The sequence below is a fragment of the Mauremys reevesii genome, linkage group 3 (assembly GCF_016161935.1).
Source record: "Mauremys reevesii isolate NIE-2019 linkage group 3, ASM1616193v1, whole genome shotgun sequence".
NCBI lineage: Eukaryota > Metazoa > Chordata > Testudines > Geoemydidae > Mauremys > Mauremys reevesii.
Genome location: NC_052625.1, coordinates 155,943,445 through 155,956,007, shown reverse-complemented (window position 1 = coordinate 155,956,007; position 12,563 = coordinate 155,943,445). Strand labels below are relative to the sequence as shown.

The 12,563-nt window shown below is 40.8% G+C and overlaps 1 protein-coding gene across 9 annotated transcripts in view; it reads left to right on the top strand.

Annotated features, from left to right (window-relative positions):
* Positions 1–12,563, top strand: part of ADGRB3 (adhesion G protein-coupled receptor B3) — a 626,613-nt gene that overhangs the window by 229,627 nt on the left and 384,423 nt on the right. The window contains exon 1 of one of the 9 annotated variants that reach the window (XM_039531249.1): positions 1,470–1,513. The exons of the other annotated variants lie outside the window; for them this stretch is intronic. Coding sequence (XP_039387183.1) covers positions 1,510–1,513 — 4 coding nt within the window. The 5' untranslated portion in view covers positions 1,470–1,509. Of the gene's footprint in view, positions 1–1,469; positions 1,514–12,563 lie in introns of those variants that run through there. 9 annotated transcript variants of the gene reach the window in all.

Below are 12,563 nucleotides of genomic sequence, written 5' to 3'. Positions count from 1 at the left end.
CTTGTATTCACAAACCATAAAAGTCATTTAAGTGAGGTTGTAAAATTATCCTTTGAACAATATTTTTTCCACAAACAGTTAATATCCGATATCCTGGACACATGATAAATTATGTCTAACACACATTGAAGTAACCTACTGCACACATAAATGAATAATTAATACAGTTTTAACTACCAACATTTTATACCATTAAATAGAGTACTTCACATTCCCTCTAATTTCAAGCTCTGCATGAGCATATATTATTATAGGGGAATGTGGAATTATTTATTTAGGAAGAAAATTGTGGTGGTGAAGTTAAACAGAGATATAAGAACACATTGTGAGGCAGAGGATCAGAGCTGCATACATATTGGGATGCCAATACATAACCTTTTTACTAAGACACTTAGTCACGCTGCGATGCACATATAAATATGTTAATATGCATATTGGATGTTTTTCTGTTAATTGAGATTATAGATGTTTGGAGAGCGAGACTGACACTGATGGCTTCTTTTTCATGTAGACTATGCAGTACCTTAACTTCCTTGGTAAATTTAAAGAGAAAGTAATAGAGCGAGAGAGGGCTCATAATGAACCATGTATCATGTAAAGTAGTAAAGGCTGTGAACAGTGTGTCCAATGTGGTTGTAATCTTCTTGATTCTTCACTAACACCACTCTAAATCCGGATTAACACCATTGCAGTCAATGGAGTTATGCTGACATAAAACAGCTACAAAAGGGAGGAGAGTCAGGCCTTGGATATTTGGAAGTTAGCAGAAGGAAGTGTCATTTTTTACTCTCTCTTACCAAAAGGGTGGTCTGATTGTCCTAAGCACAGCATTTGTAGAAAGGTTAGAGGGGACTGGCATGAAAATGAATCTGTAATCTGGGTGCAAATGCCTCAGCCATGTTTCTAATGTGACTACAGTAAAAGATGATGAAATATATAAGAACAAGAGGCATTTCCACAGCATGAAGGTGCAAGGAGTAGGAAATGCCAGAAAAAAAAAACCTATTGTTGCAAAATATGAATCTCATGCTGGTGATTTATACAGTTGACACATCTGCCCTCAGCTATTTGTTGCTATCCTGACTATTCAGTGCTGGTTGACTCTTTGGTATGTATATTTTGAATTTAGTCTTAAATAATGGGTTTTTTTAATGATTCATTGCAGAATATTGAGCTTATTTATAAAGCAATGCCTTCATGTTGCAGGTGATTGCAGATACCTTTGAAGAGTATATGAGAGCTCCTCCCTTCCATACCTCAAAATATGCTGCCAAAAAAGTCATGTTAAATAAAATGACTTAAGGATTATTAAAATTAAGGTTTAAATGCCCATATGACACTGAAGAAGGGCACATTACAGCTTGTTTCTTGGAAAGTTTGACAGATGTGTGCGGTTTCATGAATATTTCTCAGTGTGTGACATTAATAAGGATGTTCCTCTATTGTAAAAGAAGGCTCATCTACGGAAAGGTGAACAAGAAGACAAAGCAGACTAAGAAGCCATAAGCAATGGGTGAGACACAATGTTTCTTAGGTATGCTATTCTTTTCTAAACAACAAAAGATTAGAATGAACATCAATGTAGAAAATACAGATGTGTGTATGTGGGTTTCACTAAAATGTCATGGAGGGAAAACCAAAAAGAAAGAAAGAAAACATAAGCAGTTTTGTGAACTGCCAGCTTTGCTCTCATGAGATTGCTCTCTCTTTCTGGCTTCTCAGTAAAACAGTCTTGAATTGGGCAGGTTGGTAAAGTCGAACTGAGACTGGGAAACAGAAACAGAAGCTGGGACTATAGAGCTGTCAACATTCAATACATTCCAATCACCTGCATTTATCTGCTTTACCTGCCCTATATAGGAAAGGTCATTTTAAGTTGAATGCAGTCCATTTTCATTTGTCTTTTATTGCTTCAGCATTGATCCAAGTCCCTCATCTCAGATACAGCTTTGTCTCTGACAATCTGCCCAGTATTCTATTTCTGTCTTTTGTCTCCTCTGCTCTATTAACATGGTAGATTTTATTTATTTACACTCCAGTATAAGCAGCAAAGAATCCGGTGGCACCTTATAGACTAACAGACATTTTGGAGCATGAGCTTTCGTGGGTGAATACCCACTTCGTCAGATGCAAGTAGTGGAAATTTCCAGGGGCAGGTATATATAAGCAAGCAAGAAGCAAGCTAGAGATAATAAGGTTAGTTCAATCAGGGGGGATGAGGCCCTGTTCTAGCAGTTGAGGTGTGAAAACCAAGGGAGGAGAAACTGGTTCTGTAGCTGGCAAGCCATTCACAGTCTTTGTTTAATCCTGAGCTGATGGTGTCAAATTTGCAGATGAACTGAAGCTCAGCAGTTTCTCTCTGAAGTCTGGTCCTGAAGTTTTTTTGCTGCAGGATGGCCACCTTAAGATCTGCTATTGTGTGGCCAGGGAGGTTCAAGTGTTCTCCTACAGGTTTTTGTATATTGCCATTCCTAATATCTGATTTGTGTCCATTTATCCTTTTCCGTAGAGACTGTCCAGTTTGGCCGATGTACATAGCAGAGGGGCATTGCTGGCATATGATGGCGTACTCCAGTATAGTAGAAAGAATAGGATGAATACCTATTTTCCGCCTTCTTTTGGTTGCAAATCTTAGTCAGAAGCAGTAGAAAATGGCAAAGAAATACGGACTACAGGTTAAATTCTCCCCTCTGATGTGTGCTTGTGACTCATTCACTTCAGAGAGCATAATTTTGTTCTTTTTGCTTGGAGGCTTGAGATGATTTTAAAGCTTTATCCAGCTTTGCTCTACTGGTTGTTCCTGTGTTTGCCCCATTTTCATGTTATATATGGGAAGTCCCATTTAAATTTACTGGCTCAGGATTGCCTACTTTATATAATCTATATCATAGTGAGGTACGTTTCTAAAAGAATTAGAGGAGCTGTTTACTGCTGACAAAAATTAAGGCAAGAATGAGACCAAATAAATGAGTTCCTGAAAGGGAGGACTTTTGATCCAGAGATGTGATCATAAGGAGGAAGCCTGTTTGCAGATACAGAATTTGTTGATATAGGTTGAAAATTAGGACTATTTTATATGTACAATACACACACCTAAATATATGTGAAAGGTTATTTGTTTACTGTGATAGATTTATTTAAATATACTGTAAGCTGGATACAGTGTGTGAAGATTCACTTTGCTTTCTGAAGCCTAAGGAATTAGGTGAATAACAGCTGTCAGCTACCTTTCCCTTGCTGTCTGGGAGGTTACAGGAAGCCTTTGTGGAAATGGACTTTGCAAAACAAGAATGAATTTGGGGTGGATGTCTAATAAGGGTATGCCAAGGCTGATTCCCCACTCTGTCACTTCAAGGGGTGAAGGTGGGGGCCCGCAAGGATTTTAAAAATTAATCCTGGCCACTCCAGCCTTGTATTAAACTCCCAAGGTTAAGCTTCTCTCCAACTGTGGATGGGTAAATGCTGCCACAACCCAAGTGCAAAAAAACTCTTTGAAACCAGAAGGGCGCACTTGGGAATTCCTTCCTGTGGGGTACCCTCAAGCCCTTTCACCCTCCCACCATCGGGGGAAGAGCTCAGAAAGAAAAACAAAGGAAATCAGCTGTTGCCACCAGCTATTTAAATGACATATGCACAAACCTCCTAGGGACACAGAAATCCAATCCTGTTCTTAAAAAAGGTAAATTTTATTAAAAAACAAAAAGAACCCACTTATAATATTTAAACATCAAGAATAACCTGCTTAAGGTCAAACTTAAGGGTTACAAGCAAAACAAAAGCATTAGGGGTTAGCACAGAGGAGTCCACAAGCCAATAAGAAATAATCAGAAATAAACCTAATTGCGTCTTCCTAGAAATTCCCTAATTTACTTACATATTTGGGGTTTCAGATAAGCAATTTCTAGGTATGATCTGATAGTTCAGGGATCGGCAACCTTTGGCATGTGGCCTGCCAGGGTAAGTACCCTGGTGGGCTGGACTGGTTTGTTTACCTGCCCCATCCGCAGGTTCGGCGAGCCGCGGTTTGCAGCTCCACGCCAATGGGGCTGCGGGAAGTGGCGCAGGCCGAGGGATGTGCTGGCTGCCACTTCCTGCCACCCCCATTGGCCTGGAGTGGTGAACCGTGGCCAGTGGGAGCCGCGATCAGCTGAACCTGTGGATGTGGCAGGTAAACAAATTGGCCTGGCCCACCAGGGTACTTGCCCTGGCGGGACGTGTGCCAAAGGTTGCCTATCCCTGTGATAGTTTTTCATACCTGGCTTAAAGCTTCTCACAGAATAACTGCTCCCTGTTCCCCTCTTCCCCAGACAACAACACCACACAGACAAAGGAAGTTTTTTCCCAATTTTAAAAAGTTCTAGCCGTACCATTGGCTCTTTTGGTCAGGTGTCCACTCCTTTCCTTTTACCCGTGGGCTTGTTAACCCTTTACAGGTAAACTAAGTAGAGAACAACAACCAAAAGGGATTGCATAGCTAACTGGCTGGTTGGGTGTCCACAAAAGGGAGCTATCCCTCCTCTCATTTATCAGGATATGTCCTAATTTTCATTTGCATCTTGCCATGCTAACAACTATATCACTAATAAACTTACTGAAAACTCCTACTGCTGTAAGTATAGAATTTCTGCAATTTGTGTATGTTATAATGTGGGGTTGAATTACATTTCATGGATTCTGATGTCTGCCTGGCATTGGAAACTTCAATTGCATTTGTATACAAGGTAAAAGAATAAAGTTTTCTTCCTCATCTTTAATTCTCATTAATAATGAACTGTCTCTCACTTAAACCTTACATGGTTTAAGTAGCCAGTATACATGCTTGTCCCATTTTCATTTGCCAGTCCAAACAGATGCTATTTCATATTCTTCTATTCACATAGCCAGTGAAGTCTCTTTATTTGTATTTCAGTTGTTTCCTTCATGTCTTTCTTCCAAAACCAAACCAAAAAATAGTAATTTAGACTGGTTAACTCTTTGTGAGTAATTGAAAGGTACAGAATTACCAAAAGGCATTTTGTTACCATAGCAAAATATAACTAAAAGTAGACACATGGGTCCATCTTTAGTTTATACTGCAATGTAAAGTTACATGCCAATTTTTTATTTTGAAGCTAAAGTAAGAATTTATTCCTCCTGTCTGAAAAGCAACATATGCATCGGGATTTTCCAACTGGACTGCATGATGATAAATGAAAGCATTTTGCCAAGTTGCCTAAATAGAATAGTTACTATAGGAAGAGTTTCGGAAGTGGATTATTTTTCAGGAGAACACCTTAAAGTAAAATTCCAGTTATATAAATGTATCCGTTTATTTATACACATACATACATATGTCTATATATATAATGTGCCTGTCTATCTGTCTATCTAAAATACCTCACAAGTGGTATGTTTTCATTCTGTGCCTAGATGTATATTATATGAGGAAAGTATTTTTCCCATGACTATATATGTACAATAAACAACATTGTTGGCATACACATGAGTTAAAATTTTCCTCCAAATCACTGCTGTAGAATGCAGTTGTATAATACATTGGCGGTATGTTTTAGGATTAGGATGAGGTGCAGAAAATTTGCATACCTTCAAAGTCTTGAAGATGTGCAATTAAAAAAAAATTATATATGTTCAAATAACAAAGGCCTCAACAGTCCAAAATATTTACATAATGAAATACAGTAGAACCCCATTTAGCCAGGCCTACATTATCTGGCTCTCCATATTAATCAAACCACCAGCCCACACAGGTCCAGAAGCAGGCAATCTCCCCTGTGGATACTAGATGGCACTGCAGCCTTGCACTTTCCATTCTCTGGCTTATCCGAATTTTTGATTATCCGATCTGGCCCCAGTCCCAATTAGATCAGATAAATGGGGTTTGCTGTTGTAGCATTGACAACTAAGAAACAGTCTGGAACAAAACTGGGGGAAATGTTCTGGGAATTAAAATTACCATTTTTTCTACAAATATTTAATATTCAACAACTAGTATTTTCCAGTGTTTCAGTCTGGATTCGGTAAGCAGTCATGTAAAATATTATTGGAAAATAAAGGTTTTCCAGCGGTTTGAAATCTCATGGAAATTGATGCTCCATCTTGGGGTGCCTAATATTGCTTTCTCTATAGGAATATAATTAATGCTAGTCAATGTGGTTTTATGGAAAATAGGTCAAGTCAAACAAACCTGATTTAATTCCATAATGAGATTACAAGTTTGGTTGATAAAGGTGTCTGTCTGTGTAGATATGATATACTTAGGCTTTTATAGGGCATTTGTCTTAGTCCTGCATGACATTCTGATTAAAAAATTAACACTATACAATATCAACCGAGACCACATTAAATGGATTAACAACCAGCTATCCAACAGACCTCAACAAATAGTAATAAGTGGGGAATCATCATCAAATGTGGGTGTCTTTAGTGGGGTTCTTCAGGGGTCAGTACTAAGCCAGATCCTATTCAACATTTTCATCAATAATCTGGAAGTAAATATAAAATCACTTCTGATGAAATTTATGGGCAATACAAGGATTGCTGGAGTGGTAATTTAATGATGAGGAACGGGAAGTCATGTAGAGTGATCTGGATCACTTTGTAAATTAGATCCTGTCAAGGCTGAATCCCCACTCTGTCACTTCGAGTGCAGAAGGTGGGGGCCTGCAAGGATTCTAAAAATTAATACTGGCCACTCCAGGCTTGTATTAAATTCCTAAGGTTACAGCTTTTCTCTGACCTTGGCTTGATAAACATTGCCGTCACCCAAATGCAAAAAAACCCCTTGGACCCAAGAAGGATCACTTGGGAATTCCTCCCTATGGGGTACCCTCAAGCCCTTTCACCACCCCCACCACCCCCCTGGGAAAGAAAACAAAACTGAGAAAGAAAACAAAGGAAATTAGCTGTTGCCACCAGCTAATCAAACAGCATATGCACAAATCTCTTAGGACACCAAAATTCAATCCTGTTCTTAAAAAAGGTAAATTTTATTAAAAACAAAAAGGAAAAAAATACATCTTGAACTTAGGCTTTTGCTAGATTTTAAAAGAGCAATTACAAAAAATTAAGCACCCAAAATAGCTTTCTTGGGGTTACAAGCAAACAAAAGCATTTGGGGTTAGCACAGAGGAGTCTACAAGCCTTAAAAAATAAACAGAAATAAACCTAATTGTGTCTTCCTAAACATTCCAAATTTACTTACATATTTGGGTTGTTAAAAGTAATTTTAGATAAGATCTGATGATTTTCATATTTGGTTCAAACTTTACACAGCATTCCTGCTGCCCCATCTCTTCAGCCCAGAGAGAACAACTCCCAACAAAGGGAAAGTTCCCGATTTTAAAAGTTCTAGCCTTCCCATTGGCTCTTTCTGTCAGGTGCCCACTTTCTTTTCTTTACCTGGGGAACTTTTTAACCCTTTACAGGTAAAGTAAGTAGAGAACAGCTATCAAGAGGGATTTTACAGCTAACTGGTGGTGGGTGTCCATCAAAGGGAGGTACCCACCCCCCCACCCTCCCCACACACTTTATTTATTAGAGGCCCAGTCAGACAAAATGCATTTTAATGCAACCGAATGCAAAGTTATACCCTCAGGAACAAGGAATGCTGGCCATACCAATACAGTGGGAGGAGGAAGAACTGTATCCTAGCAAGTAGTGACTGTGAAAAGGATTTAGGGCAGGGGTCGGCAACCTACAGCACGCGATTTGTAATGGCACGCTGAGGTCCCAGCTGCTGGCTCCACTCAGCCCACCGCCAGCCTGGGTGAACAGAACCGCAGGCTGGCAGTGGGCTGAGCAGGCCGGCGTCTGAGATCCCAGCTGGCAAGGGGCCAGCAGCCGGAACCGAAACCCAGCCGGAACCCAGAGCCGACTGATATTGGGGCGCAGCGCGTGGCACACTCCCAGCTGGTGGGGGCTTGCTGGCTGCCAGAACTCTCCCGCAGGCTGGCACTGGCGGCCGAAGCAGCAGGCAGTCAGGCAAGTGAAAGGGCTGGCGGGAGGCGTGGTGGAGATATCCGCATCCCAGCCTGTCCTGCTGCCGCTCTCTCGCCTCTGTGGCTGGACACCAGGGCACTGCAGGCACATGCCATCCCTTCGGCCCCTGGGGGAAGGGAGTGGCAGGCCAGAGGGTCTTCTGCAGGGCTGGCTCCAGCGTTTTTGCCACCCAGAGCAGAAAAAAATAAATAATTAAAAAAAAAGCCACGATCGCGATCTGCGGCAGCTCTACTGCCGCCGCTTCAGTCTTCGGTGGCTGGTCCTTCCCTCAGTGAAAGAGCCGCCAAAGAGCCAGATGTGCCCCCCCGTTTGGCCGCTCCCCTGGTCTTCTGCTGCCGCCCCCATTTGCCTGCAGATGCAGTGCCCCCACACAGCTGGCCCACAGATCCCGTGGCAGAAACAGGAACAGCATGGGGCAGTGACCCATCCACCATCCAGGTAACCCGGCCACAACCGGGACTGTCCCAGGCCAGCCCCAAGTCCCCGTCCCCCCGGGACTTCCCCCTACACCTTCCAACCTCCTGCCCTGAATCCCTCACACCACCCAACCCTGACTTCTACACCCCCATGCTTCCAGCCCTGACTCCTGCACCATCCACATCCCCACCCCCTGCCCTGATCCCCCCGCACCCCAACCCCTTGCTCTGAGTGCTCACCCACACACATCCCAGCCCCTGAGCTCCTCCCCCCCAAGGGGGTTGTAATACGACAGTACCTGTAAGAAATTGAAGTTACTTTTACCCTGCCGAAACCCCAGACCATCAGTGGACTGAGCGGGGCCAGTGGCAGGCTGAGAGGCTCAGCCCGCTGCCATTCTGGGGTTCCGGCCACCAGCCCCCCTGCCAGCCAGTATCCAGACTTTCAGCCCCTCTCAGCCCACTGCTGGCCTGGGGTACCAGCAGCCAGCCCGGGGCTCTGCTCCTGGCCTCAGCCACTCTCTGCTGTGGCGCACACTGGAAAACTCAGCAAGGAAAAGGATCACACTAAACTGGTAAGATCGGCGTTTTAATTTTATTTATAATGAAGTGTCTTAAATATTTTAAAAACCTTGTTTACTTTAAATACAACAATAGTTTATTTATATAATATAGACTTATAGCGAGAGACCTTCTAAAAACATTAAAATGTATTGCCGGCACGCAAAACCTTAAATTAGAGTGAATAAATGAAGACTCGGCACACCACTTCTGAAAGGTTGCCGACCCCTGATTTAGGGAATCATAGTGAACAAGCAATTGAGGATGAATTCACAGTATAATGCTGTGTCAAAAAGAGCTAATGAAACCTTAAGATGCATAAACGGAGTACTAGTGAGTAGATGTATGGAGGTGATTTTACCTCTATATATGGCATTATTGATATGGATATTGCATACAGTTCTAGTATTCATATTTTTTTCAAAATTGAATAGCATGCAGATGAGAGCCATTAAAATCATTCAGGGGCTGGAGAAACCCCACCTTACAATGAAAGACTTAGAGCTTAGTCTGTTTAGTTTATCAAAAAGAAGGTTAAGAGGGGACTTGATACACTGAATAGTCACCTTGACAGGGAAAAAATAATGATGGCATCTAATGCTTATTGTCAACATATGGGGATTCAGCAAGCACATAAGCACCTTGACAGGGAGAAAATACTGGGTACTAAATTGCTCTTTAATTCAACAGAGAAAAGCATAACAAGAACCAATGGCTAGAAGCTGAAGCCAGGCAAATTAAAATTATAAGTAAGGCAGAAATTTGTAATAGTGAGGGTGATTCACCATTGGAACAAACTACCAAGGGAAGTGTGAATTCTCTTTATGACTTCAGATCAAGACTGTTGCCTTTCTAGAAGATATGTGTAAAGCTGACAGATCCCGGTCTGCAGGATCAAACCTGCGACCTCTGGAGTTAAATGCATGAACCCCTACTGCATGAGCTAAAAGCCACATGACTTTACCTAAGGCTGTAGTAGATTCATTAATCTTAAGATGATCTAGGTGCCAGTAGAAGAGGACAGCGCACCACACCAAGCAGGCATGGGTTACATATGCTTTAGCCAGACACAGGTTCTTGGCTCAATGTGGTGGTAACTGGGTGAAATTTAAAGGTCTGTGATATACAGGAGGTCAGATTAGATGATATAATGGTCCTTTCTAGCCTTAAACTCTGTGAATCTATGAAAACTATCTTTGAGCAAATTTCAAAAAAATTCATGATAGATTTTGAGTTACCGTGTTTATATTTGTGTTGTATTTATAAAATGCACCTAATTTTCACCTGGTTATGATGAAAATAGGGTGTGAGGAGCAGTATCTACATACAGATGACAGTACAGGCCAAAACATCTCATTAGCTACCACTTACATACATGATAAGCAGGGAGTAATGTTACCTTAAAAGCATGGCAAAAACTCCACATGGTTTAAACCATATGGGCAGATGAGAAGTTTTCCAAATATACTTTCTGGGATTTCTCAGAGGGAGATAATGGAACTGCATGGGTCTGTAGGGCAATAATGGTCAAAGTTATGATAATCTAAAAGAATAGCTGTGAATACCTGCACTTCATTCACTAAAATATCATCCACTTGCTGACTTCTGTGCACTCTCCATGTATTGCTAGGCCACAAGCCAGAACAAAAGGGATGGAGGAAATGTGAAAACTCCAAATGACCTCAGAGAAGCCTTTCTGCCACCATCTCAGTAATCTTCCAAGAAAAGAAAGGACTAGTAAGCACTTGTTAGAAGAAATAAGGCCCCCTTATGTTTCACAGGGAGAGATTAACAATCTCATACTCTGTGTACCCAATATCTCACGATTGCCTTTATTATTCCAGAGGGGCTTGAGTCCAATGTACATGTTGCATGCCATCTTGATCTTGAGAAGGAGTACTGCTTTTGTCCTCTCCTGGTCAGATAAACCTGCCATGCCAAATCAGATAGCACAGAAAATTCCCCAGAGTATGAAAAATCTGATTGTCTTCAAGTGAAGGTAACCAGAATTCACCAAGCTGTCTGTGATCTGGAATGCTTTTCAGTAGATGAAACTTTGCTAAAACAATGGTCCCACCCTGCCGTGCACAGAACTTCAAAAAAACTCTACACTGCAATCAATCAGTCTTAAAGCATGATATCTACCATTGGCACTCCAAACACTATCTTACAAGCTTCCTATGTCAGGTTATTTGTATATTTGATCTATAGGTAGAGGATCCTTAGCGACACTATATCAGTGATCAAGGAAAATGTCCTTTTAGAATGCCAGTGGAGTAGATATCCAGCTGCAGAACATTTTCCCTTAGAGAAGTCTGATAATCATCAGTGTCTCTAAATGTACATTGAACTCAATCATGTGGCTTAATGGGAGCAAAGCTCAGACTTTGTCTCACACTGCAAGAAGTAATAATAGTTTATCACCCCTTCGATTACCAAATTCCTCTCATAAACAAGATCCACAGTGTTCCCAGCTCTCTGAATAAAGCCCCAAATCACCTGGCATGAGTCATGAAGTTGTCATAGTAGCTGGTTATGAGATCCTGAGCAAATTGAAAAGAGACATGGTCACTAAAATCCCAGAAGGCAGTAAGTATACCTGTTTACTGCACAAGGCCAGATAAACACTACATCAGATTTCATGGGACATGTCATGTTACTTAAAAGGCATGTAGAGACGTACATTTTACATTTTGATAATTCTGTGTCATGCTGAAAGGATTTATTTTCACTTTTGCACACCTGATATAAAGCCAAAGATACATATAGTATTTCTCTGCATTGATTCATTGCAACAGTTTTTGAACATCAGTGACTAGATATTCATAAATTTGTACAGGTACTGTTATCAGCTGTAACACTTTTTACTCTGGTAAAAAATTGCTATTGACAGACAGCAGTATCAATAGATCTGAACTGGTCAGCATTCACTGGGCAAGAAGCAGTATGCCAAGTCCACAGCAGAATAAGAGGCTTTTACTCTGAGACTCAAGGTTTAGTACACCTTCCTGTGTCTTTATTCAGTTTTAGTGCATCCAGAAAATATTGTGTTTTTCCATCAGTGAATAGTAGTGTGAGACAGGAAATATTAATGTATTAACATAAGAAGTTGATTCTAAAGAAAGATAAATATATTTCATATCTAAAGTGTATAATTTAGAAAATTAAAGCTAATGAACATGGCATACTATTATTATGGTAGGGTAGCTTTGAACAACTTTAAAAGTGACTAGATATTGAGTCATTAGCTTTGAAATTCAGTACTTTTTTGTGCTCTAACCATGCACTTAAGGTTTTTAAATTTTTTGTTTCTTATGTAAATTTGCTTCTTTAACCATATGGGCAGATGAGAAGTTTTCCAAATATACTTTCTGGGATTTCTCAGAGGGAGATAATGGAACTGCTGTAGCATGGGTCTGTAGGGCAATTATGGTCAAAGTTATGATAATCTAAAAGAATAGCTATGCATACCTGCACTTCACCCACTAAAATATCATCCACTTGAAATCAATCTAAAAGTTTAACACAGGTAGTATACATTTATTTTTTTCCATGTAAACCACACTGAAATTAATAGATTCTATGTAC